Source organism: Theobroma cacao, chromosome 6 (genome assembly GCF_053813885.1).
Source record: "Theobroma cacao isolate CCN51 chromosome 6, ASM5381388v1, whole genome shotgun sequence".
Classification (NCBI taxonomy): Eukaryota; Viridiplantae; Streptophyta; class Magnoliopsida; order Malvales; family Malvaceae; genus Theobroma; species Theobroma cacao.
The window spans coordinates 30,009,161-30,024,484 of NC_142644.1; the positions used below are offsets into that span (position 1 = coordinate 30,009,161).

Here is a 15,324-nt window from a genome sequence, read left to right on the forward strand (position 1 = left end):
ATGCACGGTCGTTTTGATTTACGGTTAACTATATCAACCCGACGGAAGGAGGAAATTCAAGACTTTGAGTTTCGCGCGCTGTCTTTGCTTCTTTCTCCTTTCAAGAATCAAAGAAAATCCCATTTCATGGCTTCGACGAGAGGCGATCTTCCGCACTCCGAAACTGAAGCCGAGCAGGAACCACCGGACAAGACGGCGAAAACTAATGACAAAGATGATACGGAGAAGAAGAAGCAGCGCGTGGTTCTCAATCCTGCTGACTCCGACTTAGGCAAATTTCTTTTTCTTTAACCTCTTTCTGTTTTTCTTGTCACTCTTCATTTTCTTTTTTTGTCGCATTTAATTTGATTGATTTATGAAACTTTTCTGTAGCTTTTTCTTTGAATTCTTGAAATTAAAATTGCTCGTGGAAATGTGTAGTTTATGTTATAGAGTTCATAAATATCGAGTGTTTGTGCTATGTATTGGGGAAATGTCTGGGAGCTCATTTCAGATTAATGAAATGTTTTAGAGTTATGCAGTTATCATTACAGATGGCAATTGGTCAGGTTGGGTCGAGGTCAAGTTGCTGACTTTTTTCGAGTTAAGTATGGTTGGCCGAGGTGGGTTTTAAGCGGTTGCTTGGGTTATCTGATTCTCATCAGCTTTTGCCATAGCTTGTCTCTACTAGCACTAGAGTCTAGAGTTGAAAGTGGAAAGTACAGGCTAGCTTAAGTCAAGTTGAACAAAACAGTGTTTACTATCATTTATATTATATAGTTTCATAGGCATGTATGTATGTTTTCTGAAACTTAATATAGAGCCTTTTGTAGGTTTCTGATACCCGATGTGCATTGTTTCCCTTTCGTTAGATTTTATTATTGAAGATGATCTTATAGGGTCAGCACGCCATGATCAGGGGTTTGCCTATTGCTGGTCTGGTGCTCGTGCCAATGTTGGAATAACTGTAGGGAAGTATTGTTTTGGCTGCAAAAGTCTTTCTACTCAACCAGTTGAAATGGAAGGTACTCCACCTGACCAGCAGCATGTTTGCCGTCTCGGCATTTCGAGGGGGGGTGTTGAAGTGGGAAGACTTGGTGAAACTAGAAACAGCTTTGGGTTTGAGGGCACAGGGAAGTTTTCTAATGCTGAAAATTTCTCTGTTTATGGCGAAAAGTTTGGGGTTGGAGAGACAATTGTTTGTGCGGTGGATCTTGCGAGTAAGCCACTGGCTTCCATTGGGTTTGTCAAGAATGGGAAATGGTTGGGTACTGCAAAGCAATTTAATACTGATCCAGAGGATCTTGGAGTGGTGGATTCCCCTCTTAGGAAGCTTCCATGGAAATCGGCTGTCTTTCCACATGTTTTGTTAAAAAATGTTGTTGTTCAATTGCAATTCAGTTTTGAAGATGGATTGGTTCCTGAAAATGGCTATAAGCCTTGGGCTTCTGCTTTTGAAGATGGAAATGTGATTAAGGGACCGGATTTGCACAGTGAGACAGACTGTGAAGTGATGATGATGGTGGGATTACATGCGGCAGGCAAGACCACTTGGGCAAAGAAATGGGTTAGAGAACATCCTTAGAAGCGTTATATCTTTTTGGGAACAAATCAGGCTCTGAAAAAAATGAAGGTATCTGTTTTTCTTCAGTCTTCTTTATAGCTTTGGGAAAAAGAAAATTTAGGTTTCCCAACAACACTACGCCTTAGTTGTTTTTGGTTTCTGACTAACCCAGTGAAGTCATGTCTTTTTACAGATTAGGAGAACCTACGGTGAAATACCGGATCCCTGGACAGGTCTAGTAAGTCAAATATCTGATTTCCTCATATCAAGGGCTGCCAAGATACGTCGCAATTATGTTTTTGATCAACTAAATATCTGCAAGAGTAGACGCAATCGTAAACTGCGACTATTTGAGAGGTTTCGCAAGGTAGTTTCATTTTTTGATTCCCCTATCTCTGACAAATTATGACTGGAAACTTTTCATTAGACTCTCTTACCTGTCTTCTTCTTTTGTATGAATGGTTCATGTTCATGCACAAATCAGATCGCGGTTGTGGTATTCCCAAAACCAGAGGAGCTAAACCTACGTATCGCTAAAAAATTGGAAGGGACGGGAACGGGGCTACCAGCAGATGAAGTAAATAATATGCTAGGTATTCTGTAATCCCAGCATGCATGTTTATGCAGTCATTACACTTGTTGGCTCACCAATTTGCTTTAGTTGCTGCAATCATTTAGTTTGTGGCTTTATCTCAATGTGTTATGTTCCTGGCAGCCAAATATACTTTACCTCTAACCAAGAATATGCCCGGTTCAGATGAGTTATTTGACGAGGTATTTTTTTAAGAACTTTGTCATCAATATGCATAATGGAAAGTGTGACTAATATTGTGGCATTTTTTAGGTGAAATTTGTTGAACTTGACAGAGGAGAGTCACAGCGATATCTGGATGAGATGAAGCGTTCTGTTGAATCTGCATCTGTACCTTATTCTCAGCAAAATACTGTCGGGTCACTCGATAGTTGTTCATCAGGTTTTCATCTAGGCTTTTGCAAACTAAAATCAGGAATTCTTGGATATTTCATATGAATATCGTGGTTTTGAATTTGATTATATATTTGCTTTGACCAGTTGTTGAAGGACATTGGCATCCAAGCTTGCATTCAGCGCCTCCTCCGTTGAACTATGGCTACCAAATGCCAAACCAAGTAAGTGATAAATGCCCAGATTATGCTCAATGTTGCCTATGAGGAAGCAAGATGGCCGGAAAATCATTTTGGTAATTTGTGTAAGGTGTGTTAAACATTACAGGTGTACTTAACTTACCCAGGGGTTCAAGCTTTACCTGAAGGTTATCAGTTATATCAAGTTTCACAGCAACCAGTTCCTTATTGGCCATATCTATATAATGGAAGTAGTAGCATTCCAGGGGAAAATGTGTACTCAACTTACCCAGGTGTTCAAGCTTATTCTGAATGGTATCAGGTATATCAAGTTCAACAGCAACCAGCTACTTATGGGCCATCTCTACATAATGGAAGTAGTAGCATTCCAAGGAAAAATGTGTACTCAACTGACCCAGGGGTTCAAGCTTATTCTGAATGGTATCAGGTATATCAAGTTCAAGAGCAACCAGCTCCTTATGGGCCTTCTCTACATAATGGAAGTAGTAGCATTCCAAGGGAAAATGTGTACTCAACTGACCCAGGGGTTCAAGCTTATTCTGAAGGGTATCAGGTATATCAAGTTCCACAGCAACCAGCTCCTTATTGGCCTTATCTAGATAATGGAAGTAGTAGCATTCCAAGGGAAAATGCTGGTTCCTTTGGGAGTTATCATCCTATACCCGGTGATGGAAGTAACCATTATCAGAGCCCCTATAATGGCGTGGATAACATTCATGGCCGTCCCGCTAGCTCCTGTAGTAGTAGCATGGTTGAACCTTCTCCGGTTAGAAGTGACTATCATGTTGGGCAATGCAGCAGTGGTGGTGGCCTAGAACATGCTAGTTTTCAAGCTCCAAGACCACCTATATTTGAGCAGAGTCCTCCGCCTTCAACAGATGGTAGTTATTCTAATTTCTTTTGCAGAGACTGTTAGTTATTCTGATTCATTTAACTTGCATCTCTGTTTTTCTATCTCCGTCAGTAAATAATTTCTCAGTTTATCTAATAATGATGTTGTGCTATACTTGCTGTTTCTTTCATCAATGATATTGCTTTTGTCGTGTTTCTCATTCTTTCGTGCTTTGCTCTATTCTAGGCTCTCGTTATCCAACTCCTCGATGCTCCCCTCCAAATACTCAGCACACTCAAGGATATCCCCCTTCTCATCCATAGTACTACTGACTGCCGACTACTCTATGGGGTTGCTGGCAATTTCATGAAGTTTCAGAAGCGTCTTCGCTGTCTGTTGAGTGAAGTGAATGGACAAACACACTTCATTAACACCTGATTTTTGTAACAATGGCTTAACATGACAAATCAGGCTATCCTTAGCTCCCTCTCTTAGAAACATACTAGCAGTTATAGTTGTGTACAAATATCAAAGGATGTATTAACTCCATATTCTAGATTGATCTTAAAACGAACATCTAATCGAAAAAAGTAAATAGAATTAGACATGGGATTGAAGAATAATTCAGGGCATTAAGCAAAAAATCTTGGTGCCATGATCACTCTTTGCCTTGTATGCAGTTCATGAATTGGATGTAAGGAACAAAGGTCCACCCAGAAATATACCAGAATTTGCCCTTTGCCTGGTGAAAAAGGAAATGCAGAGTAGCCGGACATAAGGATTGAGCTGACGATTAAATTTAATATTCCCCCTTTGCGTCTCTCATGTGAAATCTGCATGGATTCTCAGGTTGGTGACACAGAATAATCAAAACCTCCTTTACTTTTTTTCTTCCTTGCTCAACGTTTTTGATCTTATCAAGATGGCATATTCTACTTTAACCCATACGCACTAAAAAGGGCACAGAGAGAGAACCTTACGGTTGAAATTCAATGTTCTTCCACATCCAATCATAACCCCTGTATTATTTTCTTGGAAGTCAAGCTAGGATTAGTGGTAGACCCAAACAGCGGAAGGTTGGCTAGAGAAACCCCGCAATAAAGCCCTTTGAGAAAATATCTCTTTCTTTTAATTTCCTTTTCAAGTTCTGTTTTTTAAACAATTTTGTAGCTTTTTAACGCAATGCTTTTGGGGGGGATACCTTACTTTTTTTACACATACCATGTGCATAGTAAGCAAAAGAATGCACGGGTACATATCAATACACATCCACGCCTTCCTGGTCCAGTTAGCCATTGCCTACTGGTGGGTTAGGCAAAGGAGAGGCTTGCCATTCGGTTGTAGCTAAAGGCAGCAGCAGCCGTGCGTTTTGGACCATCCACTCCCCATGTGGCTAGTGCTTGCTGGGTTTCCATAGTCAATCGTTAATTGAATTTGCCAACCTTGCCATGGTTGAGGTTTGAGCCTAAAGGTTTAGTGCTCCTAGGAACCAAATTGTTTAAGGTTTGAGCCTTGTAACTCACCAAAATTATGTGGTCAAAAGCCTTGAAAGCTAGAAAATAGGCCCAATTCTGTCTGTCCCTTTTTAGAACAAGTAAACACTTTGGACCAGCTCAACAAGCAAGCAGATGGTGGAGGGATGGAGCATGTGCTGGATAGAAAGTTGTCAGAGTCAGGCCTTTCATCTTTGAAAAACAATTAGAAAAAACATTGGTCTTTGGAGGAAGGATTGTAGCTGTGTGTAAATTAGGTTACATCAATTCCTAACTAACAATATGATTGCTTTTTTCAGGTGCTATAAGTAGGGCCTAATTAAGAAAACTATATGCCAATGCCACCAATCTTACCAAATTCAGTTGATTAGCTCTTTGTCGAAATCTTTTTTGATCTGTGATTAACTACTTGCATTGCATTAAACGTGTAATGCATCAAACTTTACTTCAAAGCAATTGAAACTTGAACACTGGATTATCTCTGAAAGGGGTTTCAGGAAAGATTGCAGGAAAGATACATATACATCAACTAGTTACTAGTCCACCAGGTTTTGTCAGGGGATAAAAAGGATAGTACAAAAGAAAAGATGGGGGAGAGTTAGTAGGGTGAGGTAGGAGAAGGTCACCAACATCACGAGACAACTTCCTTTTCAGAGAAAAAAAAGATGAAAACCATGATAAGGAAATGAAAAGAAAGATGACCCGGAAGCAATGGATTTTGAGTAACTAAAGTGAACGAAAGAAAAAAAAGGGGAGAAATAATGGTTGGCAAAGGTCATAGCCCCCACAGCACACTTGGCCTGATGCTGTTTCCATTTTCAATGACCGTCCCAAGTTTTCATATGAACAACTTTCCTACGCATCCTTTGCTTTATTTCTTCATATATATATTTGTTCATAAGCCTGCTAATTAAAGAGGATGCAACTTATGTTTCTTACATAAATTTTGGACATCTTTTTGCCATTTCAGATGCCATATGTCAGGGGAAAGAGTAAAAAATTATACTTATATGGTCAGGTATCAACTTCATGCATTCAAGATTTTACTCTAAGACTAGTCTTCACAAAGATATAATCTAGATTGATAAGAAAGGATAACTCCTATGTTTACAGTCACTAACAATGAAAGTTAGGAACAGTAATGTTCATTTATTTTGTAAGGTATGTAGTTAGATCTGACAGGCTTCACTGTCCACGACCTGGTGCAAGAGAACTGATACTCTACTGGCAAGCGTCTATCAGCTCATCATCCATAGCCATGCTGCCATACCTATGATGGAGATCATGTATAGAATTGTCAAAAAAAGCCTAGCAAACTCCTCAGTAAAAACAAGGCAAATACTGATTCTATACATTTCCATAAAATAGAAAATGAAGTAGCGTCTTTGAAGTGAGAACCCTGGAATTGGGACTGATGAACAGGGTCCAAATGGTTCAAACTCTTCTAACTCTGTTTCCTGTCTTAATACAACTGATTAAATCCATGGATACAAACAATGTAAGCAGATGAACCATCTTTTAAGATTGATATTGCAAGATCTTTTGTCGATTTCGTTAATAGACAAAAGTCCATCTCTATCCTCAGATGTAGATTTAGTTACCCGACAAAGGTCATCTGGGTAATTGCACACTCCCAACACTTTCCTTATATTCCATGCCTCACTCTTACGCACCCTTCAAAAGAGCAGAAGGCAGAGACTTGTCAAAAAAAAGGAGTGAAGAAGCAGTCTTCCTTTTAAAACCCCCCCCTACTGAACTTTTTTTTCATTTTAACTCGTGTCAAGGTTCCCTCCTTTGCAGTTCTACTACCTGTGTCTCTTTATGGAAGAAGATGAGAATGAGAATCCTTGGGAGTATTTGAAATCGATTGAAATTGTTACCATGGTTTCTTCTTCGAAAACAATTTCTAATCTTTCTTTTCTCTCCTCAAATGATCCTCTTCTCTCCTTCGTTATCACGCTTTACATTTTAATTCTTCTTTATTTCCCTCAAAGCTTTTCTCTCAAAATCTTTTTCTTCCCTGTCCTCGTTTTGACTGCTTCCCTCTTGCTTTCCCTCCTTCGTCTCGGCGCCATCCAAAGAACCCAAACGGAAACCAAAGAAAAAAGAAGCCTTGCCGAAGCTGAAGCAGAAAAAACAGATTTTTCACAACAAGAGCTCAAATGGTCCACATGCAAAAAGGACCCAGAGCTTGTAATGCAGAGTTTCGAAGAAACGTTCGTTGAATGGGACGTGGGAGCTCCACTAGAGGTTATATATGAAGGACATGAAGGAGAAGAAGAGGATCCCAATGAGAACGTCTCCAATCCGACCCGGGTTATCGAGAGGTACCCTTCCTTGTCGCTTTACTACCCGGAGTCCGACTCGGATAGCTCGTCGTCGGAAACGGACTATCTGGCGATCGGAGAATGGGTTTCGTCGGAGAAGATGTGTTACAGATGGGAAGAGGAAGACAGAGAAGGTTTGATTGAGATAGCTTTGGATAAGAGAGACTTGGATTTTCATGGAGAAGAAGAGAACTTGATAGAGATTGACATTTCTTCTGTTAAGGATTAGACTCAGCTAATGCTGCATTAATCAAATTTTAATCAAAGGTTAAAGTAAAAAGTGTATAGAGAGAGAGAGAGAGAGTTGAGGTTTTCGGATTCTGGAATCGGATGTTGGATTGTTTTGTAGAAGGATTACCGCTTGTATTATATCCATGTTTAAACTTAAAGTACAATTAGTCCCTAAACCCAAGAGTTTTAATCGGGTTTAGGTTATGAGATAACTGGTATTTGGCCCTTTCTTTCTTGTTCCTTTTCTTCTTTGGGGTGACAAGACCAAGAGTTGGTTGAGAATTGTGAGGAACACGTGGCTTTGTTGTTGGGAGGGAAAGTGGAAGACAGGGTGACCTTGATAAATGGGGTTTGAATGACATGTACAAGTCTTAAATGTACCCCAAGAAATTCATGAACATTGGGGTGATAGAGATGTCACATACCAAAAGAAGAGAAAGAACAGAAACATCTGGCACGGCGGTCAAGTTGTGGCAGATGTCTGACCAGAGAAAGATAGGTTCCCTTCCTTTCCTACCACCATCTCTCTTTCTTCATTCTCAGTGCCATGTTTCCAGCTGTTTCCCCTTCATGAATTTCGTCTTGTTTTGTTCAACATCAGTTTTGAGATCTCAACTTTTTCACCTGATAATTAGGTTATGAGCATGACGTGATTAGATTTGGGATTCAGTTCCCACCTTAGAACCTAGTAGGAAAACAAGAAAAACAGCACAGATAAGAGCAATTTTCATTTGATATTTTCTGCCTTTTTTGGTAGACACTGCTACTGATCTCCAACGGTGCCAACTTGTCAGGGGATTAATAAACGATTGGTATGGGTTTTCAGGCCGATATAGTCCAAAACTGAACAAAAATCTAAAGTGTTCATGACTTCGCAAGTGACTCACTGTGTGGATAAGGTCATACAGTTTCGAGTCTGGTTTTACATGTTTGGTCTGTTTGGAGCAAAACTCATCTAGGGTTTAGGGCTATAGTTGAGATGTAGACTAAACCTTATCTTAACAAAGCCAACCAAGACCTTATCAGAGTTATTAGAGCACTGAGAACTGTACGTTGCCAAATTTGAATACTGTTCCATTGATGAGCTCTGATTAGATTTACGCCAAATTTTGTGTGTTGAAGGAAAAGGAGTGCCAGGAGATGATATACAAGCAAAGTCTGATGTTTCCTTTGTTTGCTAGTTGGTGACGTGCCAACATCATGCAAAGCCTCCTTGAACAGCTTGGAGTAATGGGACTGAACCACTTGAATCAATAATGAAGAAATAAGAGAAATTTATTGACTTTTCACACCGACGGCCGGCCCCCTTGCATCAAAAAGTTATTTTCTTTCACTCTTGATAATTTATCTATGATTTCAAAAGCTTTTTGAAGTTAGCTTTTGCTATTCTTGTTAAGTTGTTAATGCTATTCATTTTGATGTGTACAGTCCCCGGTTTGACCTCTTGTTCTTGAAATATATGTCTGGCTAGATTTATCCTTGGATTCACATTCCTCACAATTCCATATCAAAAAATTAAGTCACCCCATTTCCTCTACTTTTTCCTCTTCAGTCCCTCGCAATAAATACTCTCTTTATTCTTACATTACATATCGTAATGGATTATAATATGTTGATATGGTTACATGATTTTTTTTTATCTCTACATTAATATTATGTGATATAAAATTCATAAATAATGTTTAAACTAATAATAATTAATCAATCATTAAAAACTTAATAAAGGGTGTTTCTAAGTATTATATATTAAAACCAACATGCATAGGACAGTAGATATATGGCCCAATGTAATGGGCCAACGAGTGAACCCAATAAAAAGTTAGCACATTAACTTCATAGTTGATTCCACCAAAACGGTGGCCCAACTTCCCAAAATAGTATACACCAGGGAATATCCTCGAGTGGCTGCTTTTTTCCAAAGAAAAGGTATGACACGTGTCGAGTCAAACCAATCGAGGTGGCCGACTACGATTTGTTCCACCTTGGTAACTGGAATCTAGGAATGACCTTATGTCATAAATTATTTTATCTCTGATTCTGATGACTGTCCTTATTGTGTTAGCCTTAATTTAAACATGCAAATACATATATTATAATATTCTTAATGGGTGTAATATCAACACTTTATATTCGATTCCATCATTTATGGGCCGTTCAACACATGCTTTTGTTTAGGGTTTGAGTCCATGATTCGGTTCCATCTTTGGCTTTCAAAGATTTCGATTTGAATAAAATGTATTTTTTTAAATATATTTTCAAACTATTAGTGATATTTCTATATGGAATATACTATTAATATAGTTTTTCAATCGTTCCGAATCTAAATTTTAGATAAAAATAATAATTAAAATTATTGAATAAACTATTTTTTAACTAATTAATATAAATAAAACTAATTTTCATTAATTTCGATCAAAATAATCCATTACTACCCTCATGTTCTTATTTCGAAGAGTGAATATGAATATATAAATAAAAAATACAATGAACTTTGTGGCAAAGAAAAAAACATGGTGTGAGCTGTGCACACAAAGCCGTGAAGCATGCCACCTTTATTAGCGTGTTCCCGTTTCCCATGTGACAAAACTGCACATATTGACCTAACGTTCGGCAACAAACAGCCTGTCTAGGTTCCGGAATCCATGCTTAAAATTACAATTTTATCCTTATTTGGTTTCACAAATAATATAATTATTAAAATTTATATAAAAAATTGATTTAATTATTATTAATAATTTAAATTTAAAAATTTTTATGCCATATAATTTAGATATGAATAATTATAATAAATATTTAAATTGAGATTATTACAATTAGTATCAAATATAATATTCCGGATCCGAGCTGTCACATTACAAAACTTTGTTCAACTCTCCCGTTATCTTGGTAGTTTCCCTTTTCCAGCTATGATTTTTAGGTCAAAACCAAGTGGCGTCAGCCTGTTAGCTACGTTTTTTCTAAATTTTCTTTCCTTCCCCTTAACTTAAATTTGATTTTAAGCCACCTACTCTTTTTTTAATTAAAAATAAAAATTTAGTAAACACCCTTTATTGATGATTAATTGAGATCGATGGATCCAACGGTCAGAGATTACTCAACGAGTGTGCTGTCCGAGATCGATCTCCTGACGGCGCAAATCGGGTTAATTTATTTTATAAAATTTGTAAAGTACACGAAAGACTTATAATATCCGAAAAAAATAGTACACGTGCCGCCTTTAGCTTGCTTCCCAAGTCATAGAGGACCATCGTGACAGCTCCACGGAGCCCTCGCTTCCCATTGATTCGGGGTTTCCATCTTTTCTTCCTCCTCCTTCCATCTCGCGTTTTCCTTCTCCAACGCTTCTTCTTCTTCTTCTTCTTCTTTCTTTCTTCCTCCGCCATTTTTTTATATGTAAGAAGCAACGTTGCTTCTCTTTCTCTCTCTTTTTCCTTTTTTCTTTTTTATTCTTTATATGTTCCTGACAGGTTAGCGTTTATTCTGCGATTTTCTCCAGATTTCTTGGTTATAAGGCTTAACAGATCTAAGAGCAAGAAATGAGAACCTTCGACTTCCTCGGGAGATTATCTAGAGCTTTCCAGGATTATCCTTCTCTTTCAAGGATCATTGTTGTCTCTACGATCAGGTGCTCTGTTCAATCAATATTTCTTTCTATATGTAGATATTTTGTTCGTTTCTTATGTTTATGCAAATATTTGCTTCATTTTTTGATTTTTTTTATTTCTATATCCTTGTTTCCAAGCGTTGCTAAATGCGTGTCCCGGTTTTCATTTTAGTTGCCGTATTATCGATTTAATCTTATAAGTATCGATTTCTTTATGTTCTCATTGTCAGTAGATTTGCTCTGTGTTGAGGTAAACCTGATATTTGTTTTGGGTCGATCTGATAAATGATGAGTAGGTTTGAGATTTTGAGCTGAAAATGGCATAAACGTTTGAATTTTGAAATGCTCTGTTAAAACTCTGAAAACAGAGCAACTCTGTTTATACTAGAGGGAAAATGCCATCTCTGTTGAAACTGAGGTCCATGGACCATGCTCTTTCATTTTTGTTAAGCCTGTAGGGAGATCTTATAAATCTAAATTAGCAAATTGTGTGGTAGGAAAATTAAAGCTCTGTTTGGTTCATTAAAATGGTGAAGGGAAGAGAATTTGGGATAAGAATTAAAAGGAAACTAAATATAAAAACTGGACTGCTTTTCTAGTATTCTTGGAATGTATATGTTAACTTTAGTAGCTTGAGTCTATAATTTATCAAGATTAGTTGTAAAATGAACTGCATTCTATTCTTTTTTTTTTTTTTCGTTTCTCTTGAAACTCTCTTTGAATCAGAATTCTCTCTTTGGGCTAAGCCTATTGCATTTTTTGCAGTGGTGGGGGCCTTATAGCTTATGCTGAGGCAAACACATACAATGGCAGTAGGGGCCATATTGCTCATGCTGATGCAATCACGTCCAACGGTGCACATGGTATTGCTTCATCTGAAGCAGTTCCCAAGAAAAAGAAGGTGGTGCTGCTTGGAACTGGTTGGGCGGGTATGAGTTTCTTGAAGGATCTGAATAACCCTAGTTATGAGGTGGAAGTTGTGTCTCCTCGTAATTTCTTTGTGTTTACCCCATTGCTACCAAGTGTTACATGCGGTAAAGTAGAAGCACGCAGCATTGTTGAGCCAATTCGCAACATCATCAGAAAGGTAATGCGTTTTAAACGTGAAAATAAGAAGATATATCTTGTGAATTGAGAAAACCAGTTGTAAAAGAACTCTGAAAGTGGTTTTTTCTGATTCATGCTTGAGCAGAAAAATGTTGATATCAGTTTCTCTGAAGCTGAATGTGTCAAGATAGATCCTCAGAATAAGAAAATTTATTGTCGTGCAACTGTAAATAGCAAATTGAAGGGGGAAGAAGAGTTTGCAGTAGACTATGACTACCTTATTATAGCCGTGGGTGCTCAGGTTAACACCTTTAATACTCCTGGTGTGGAGCAAAATTGTCATTTCTTAAAGGTAACTTTCTTCTTTAAAATTTTATTGTCTTATGTTTTGCTATATTTGGTAAAAGTTTTCTGCCCACTACTTGTTGCGCTTCTGAATTAAGATACTCTGCTGATGCCGTGGATTTGGGTGATGGATTACTGCGTTTGGGCTTGGGGGAATATGTGATAGGAGCCATTTTCATTCTCTTGTACAAGTATTTTTATTTCCTGTTCTTTTCATTTTAAGCAGCATGATTCTTCATGCAGGAAGTTGAAGATGCTCAGAAGATCCGTAAGAATGTTATTGAATCCTTTGAGAAGGCAAGCCTACCAAATTTAAGTGATGAGGAGAGAAAGAAAATCCTTCACTTTGTGATTGTTGGCGGTGGTCCAACAGGTGTGGAATTTGCTGCAGAACTCTATGATTTTGTCAATGAGGATGTGGTCAAACTATATCCGAAGGTCAGAGAATTTGTGAAAATAACACTTCTTGAGGCTACAGATCATATTCTGAACATGTAAGAATGCAAATCAAGTAGTACTTCGTTTCCATCATCATTATTTACCTAAAAGCTGTTATTACTTTGAAGCTTTAGTGTTTTTGCTCATATTAACATTGAATTTTTTCAAATAATTTTAGAAAACGTTGTGGGTTCTTTATATTCAAGGTTTCTCGAGGTATTTAGTTCATAATTTGAAGTTTTCTCAATCTTTTATGACATTCTTTTTTCTCAGGTTTGACAAAAGAATCACAAATTTTGCCGAAGGGAAGTTTGGAAGAGATGGCATTGATGTGAAATTAGGGTCAATGGTCACGAAAATAGATGATAATGAAATTTCCACAAAAGCAAGAGGTAATGGCAACACAACTAATACACCATACGGGATGGTTCTCTGGTCAACTGGCATTGGACCTCGTCCTCTCATAAAGGAATTTATGAAGCAAATTGGTCAGGTGAAATACTTTTAAACCTAGGAACTCATCTCATCGAATCCTCTCTATCCTTCACTAACTATCTTTTTCATCGTCGTTCATGAAAGCTTTTTTCACTTTCTAATTACATTCACTAAACCACTATGTCTTCTGTGAGAACAGGGTAATAGGCGTGCTTTGGCAACTGATGAATGGCTGCGTGTTGAGGGTTTTGATACCATTTATGCGCTTGGTGACTGTGCAACAATTAACCAGCGGAAAGTCATGGTATCTATTTGAAAAACTTCGTCATTCCTTTATGAGATTTTGTTTATTGCTAGTATTTACTTTTCTTTCCTCTTTGTTTTTTATATTGCAATACATTTTAGGAGGATATATCTGAAATATTTAAAAAGGCAGACAAGGACGAGTCAGGAACATTGACAGTCAAAGAATTTCAAGAAATCATTGATGATATTTGTGAAAGATACCCTCAAGTGGAGCTTTATCTGAAGAGCAAGCAAGTGCGGAACATTGTTGATCTTTTGAAGGAAGCCAAAGGGGATGCTGCAAAAGAATCCATTGAACTGAATATTGAAGAATTTAAATCAGCTCTTTCTCAAGTTGATTCTCAGATGAAGAATCTGCCTGCAACAGCACAGGTAATCATTTTAATTTACTTATACCACAGTTAGACTATTGATTTCTTTCGAAGTCAATGCCTACTTAACACATTCACCATCTGTCAATGTTTCAGGTTGCAAATCAGCAAGGTGCGTATCTTGCTAAGTGCTTCAACCGTATGGAAGAGTGTGAAAAGAATCCTGAAGGTCCCGCTAGGTTCAGGGGAACAGGCCGCCATCGATTCCATCCCTTTAGGTACAGATTGAACTTCTATCCCGTCTGTGCACATTCTCTCTTCTGCATGTGTCTTCGGTGCTGTTATCCGTAAATTATACCTTTGACATAAACACTGGTGATTTTTCTTACAGGTACAGGCACTTGGGACAATTTGCTCCTTTGGGAGGGGAGCAAACAGCTGCACAACTTCCTGGTGATTGGGTCTCAATCGGACACAGCTCGCAGTGGCTCTGGTATTCTGTCTACGCAAGGTAATCAGTTCGAATTGGTAGAGTCAGAGCGAATCATTACCTCATGAAACAATTAGGAACTCAATTTAATAGCCTGTTAATCTGAACTTTTTTCATGTCCTTCAAATTCAGCAAGCAAGTAAGCTGGCGCACAAGGGCATTGGTAGTATCGGACTGGGTAAGGCGTTTCATCTTCGGGAGGGATACCAGTGGCATTTAAGGCAACAAACAGGTCTCTGGGTTTTGGAGTTACAATTTGGCAGAATTGCTATAGCTTGGAATGCTGTAGAAAAATTTTGTTTACATTTTTTCCCCTTTTGACCTATTCTTTCACATAATAATCATGCTGCCAGCAGGGCTTTGGCCTCTTGGCAGTGTTCTTCCTTGCCAAACCTTACGATTTAATTGATTTAATCTTTTACTTAGGGGAATGACGAACGTGTTCTCTAAGGTGGTTTTACAAGGAATTTTGCATTTTGGAAGCTAAATTTTAGTTCACTTCTGAGCTACACGAAAATATTAACTATTTCGAGGTGGAAGTGTTGCATGTTCTTCTCTGTTCTTAGTCATTGTGTAGTGCGAAAGAACTCCTACCCGCACTGAACCTCCTTTAAACTAAATCCAAACGGACTTTAAACCAGCAACAGATGGCCCAAATCCAAAACCCTGTAGTGGTCCATTTATGCTTTTATCCAAAAAGACACTGAACTCCGTGCGCGGCACTCTTTTACTTCTGAATTATTTTTATATATTTACTTATGAAGTAACACTGTGTAATTAAGTGATAATAATGATAG

At 38.0% G+C, this 15,324-nt stretch overlaps 3 protein-coding genes across 3 annotated transcripts; all 3 read left to right on the forward strand.

The window, feature by feature from the left end:
- Window positions 1-3,584, forward strand: LOC18596959 (uncharacterized). Its single transcript, XM_088807677.1, is given in 8 exon segments — window positions 1-271; window positions 852-1,629; window positions 1,742-1,910; window positions 2,028-2,136; window positions 2,259-2,317; window positions 2,388-2,517; window positions 2,616-2,692; window positions 2,796-3,584. Coding segments are annotated over 8 exon segments (2,382 nt in total).
- A 3,106-nt stretch (window positions 3,585-6,690) lies between these two features.
- LOC18596960 (uncharacterized) lies at window positions 6,691-9,039 on the forward strand. The gene has a single exon (XM_018123262.2). The coding sequence runs from the start codon at window positions 6,815-6,817 to the stop codon at window positions 7,547-7,549; it is 735 nt and encodes a 244-aa protein (XP_017978751.2). The 5' UTR covers window positions 6,691-6,814; the 3' UTR covers window positions 7,550-9,039.
- A 1,769-nt stretch (window positions 9,040-10,808) lies between these two features.
- Window positions 10,809-15,015, forward strand: LOC18596961 (external alternative NAD(P)H-ubiquinone oxidoreductase B2, mitochondrial). Its single transcript, XM_007025739.3, has 11 exons — window positions 10,809-10,944; window positions 11,048-11,176; window positions 11,921-12,242; window positions 12,348-12,554; window positions 12,791-13,041; window positions 13,259-13,478; window positions 13,620-13,724; window positions 13,826-14,098; window positions 14,194-14,315; window positions 14,429-14,548; window positions 14,660-15,015. The coding sequence occupies exons 2-11, from the start codon at window positions 11,088-11,090 to the stop codon at window positions 14,745-14,747; spliced, it is 1,797 nt and encodes a 598-aa protein (XP_007025801.3). The 5' UTR covers window positions 10,809-10,944; window positions 11,048-11,087; the 3' UTR covers window positions 14,748-15,015.
- The last annotated feature ends 309 nt before the right edge of the window (window positions 15,016-15,324 follow it).

Excerpts from the sequence above, each read along its gene's own strand:
- LOC18596960 (XM_018123262.2), top strand. The coding sequence starts at position 6,815 with ATGGAAGAAGATGAGAATGAGAATCCTTGGGAGTATTTGAAATCGATT.
- LOC18596961 (XM_007025739.3), top strand. The coding sequence starts at position 11,088 with ATGAGAACCTTCGACTTCCTCGGGAGATTATCTAGAGCTTTCCAGGAT. Across the intron at positions 11,177-11,920 it reads ATTGTTGTCTCTACGATCAG|TGGTGGGGGCCTTATAGCTT; the intron begins GTGCTCTGTTCA and ends CATTTTTTGCAG. Across the intron at positions 13,042-13,258 it reads ACAGATCATATTCTGAACAT|GTTTGACAAAAGAATCACAA; the intron begins GTAAGAATGCAA and ends CTTTTTTCTCAG.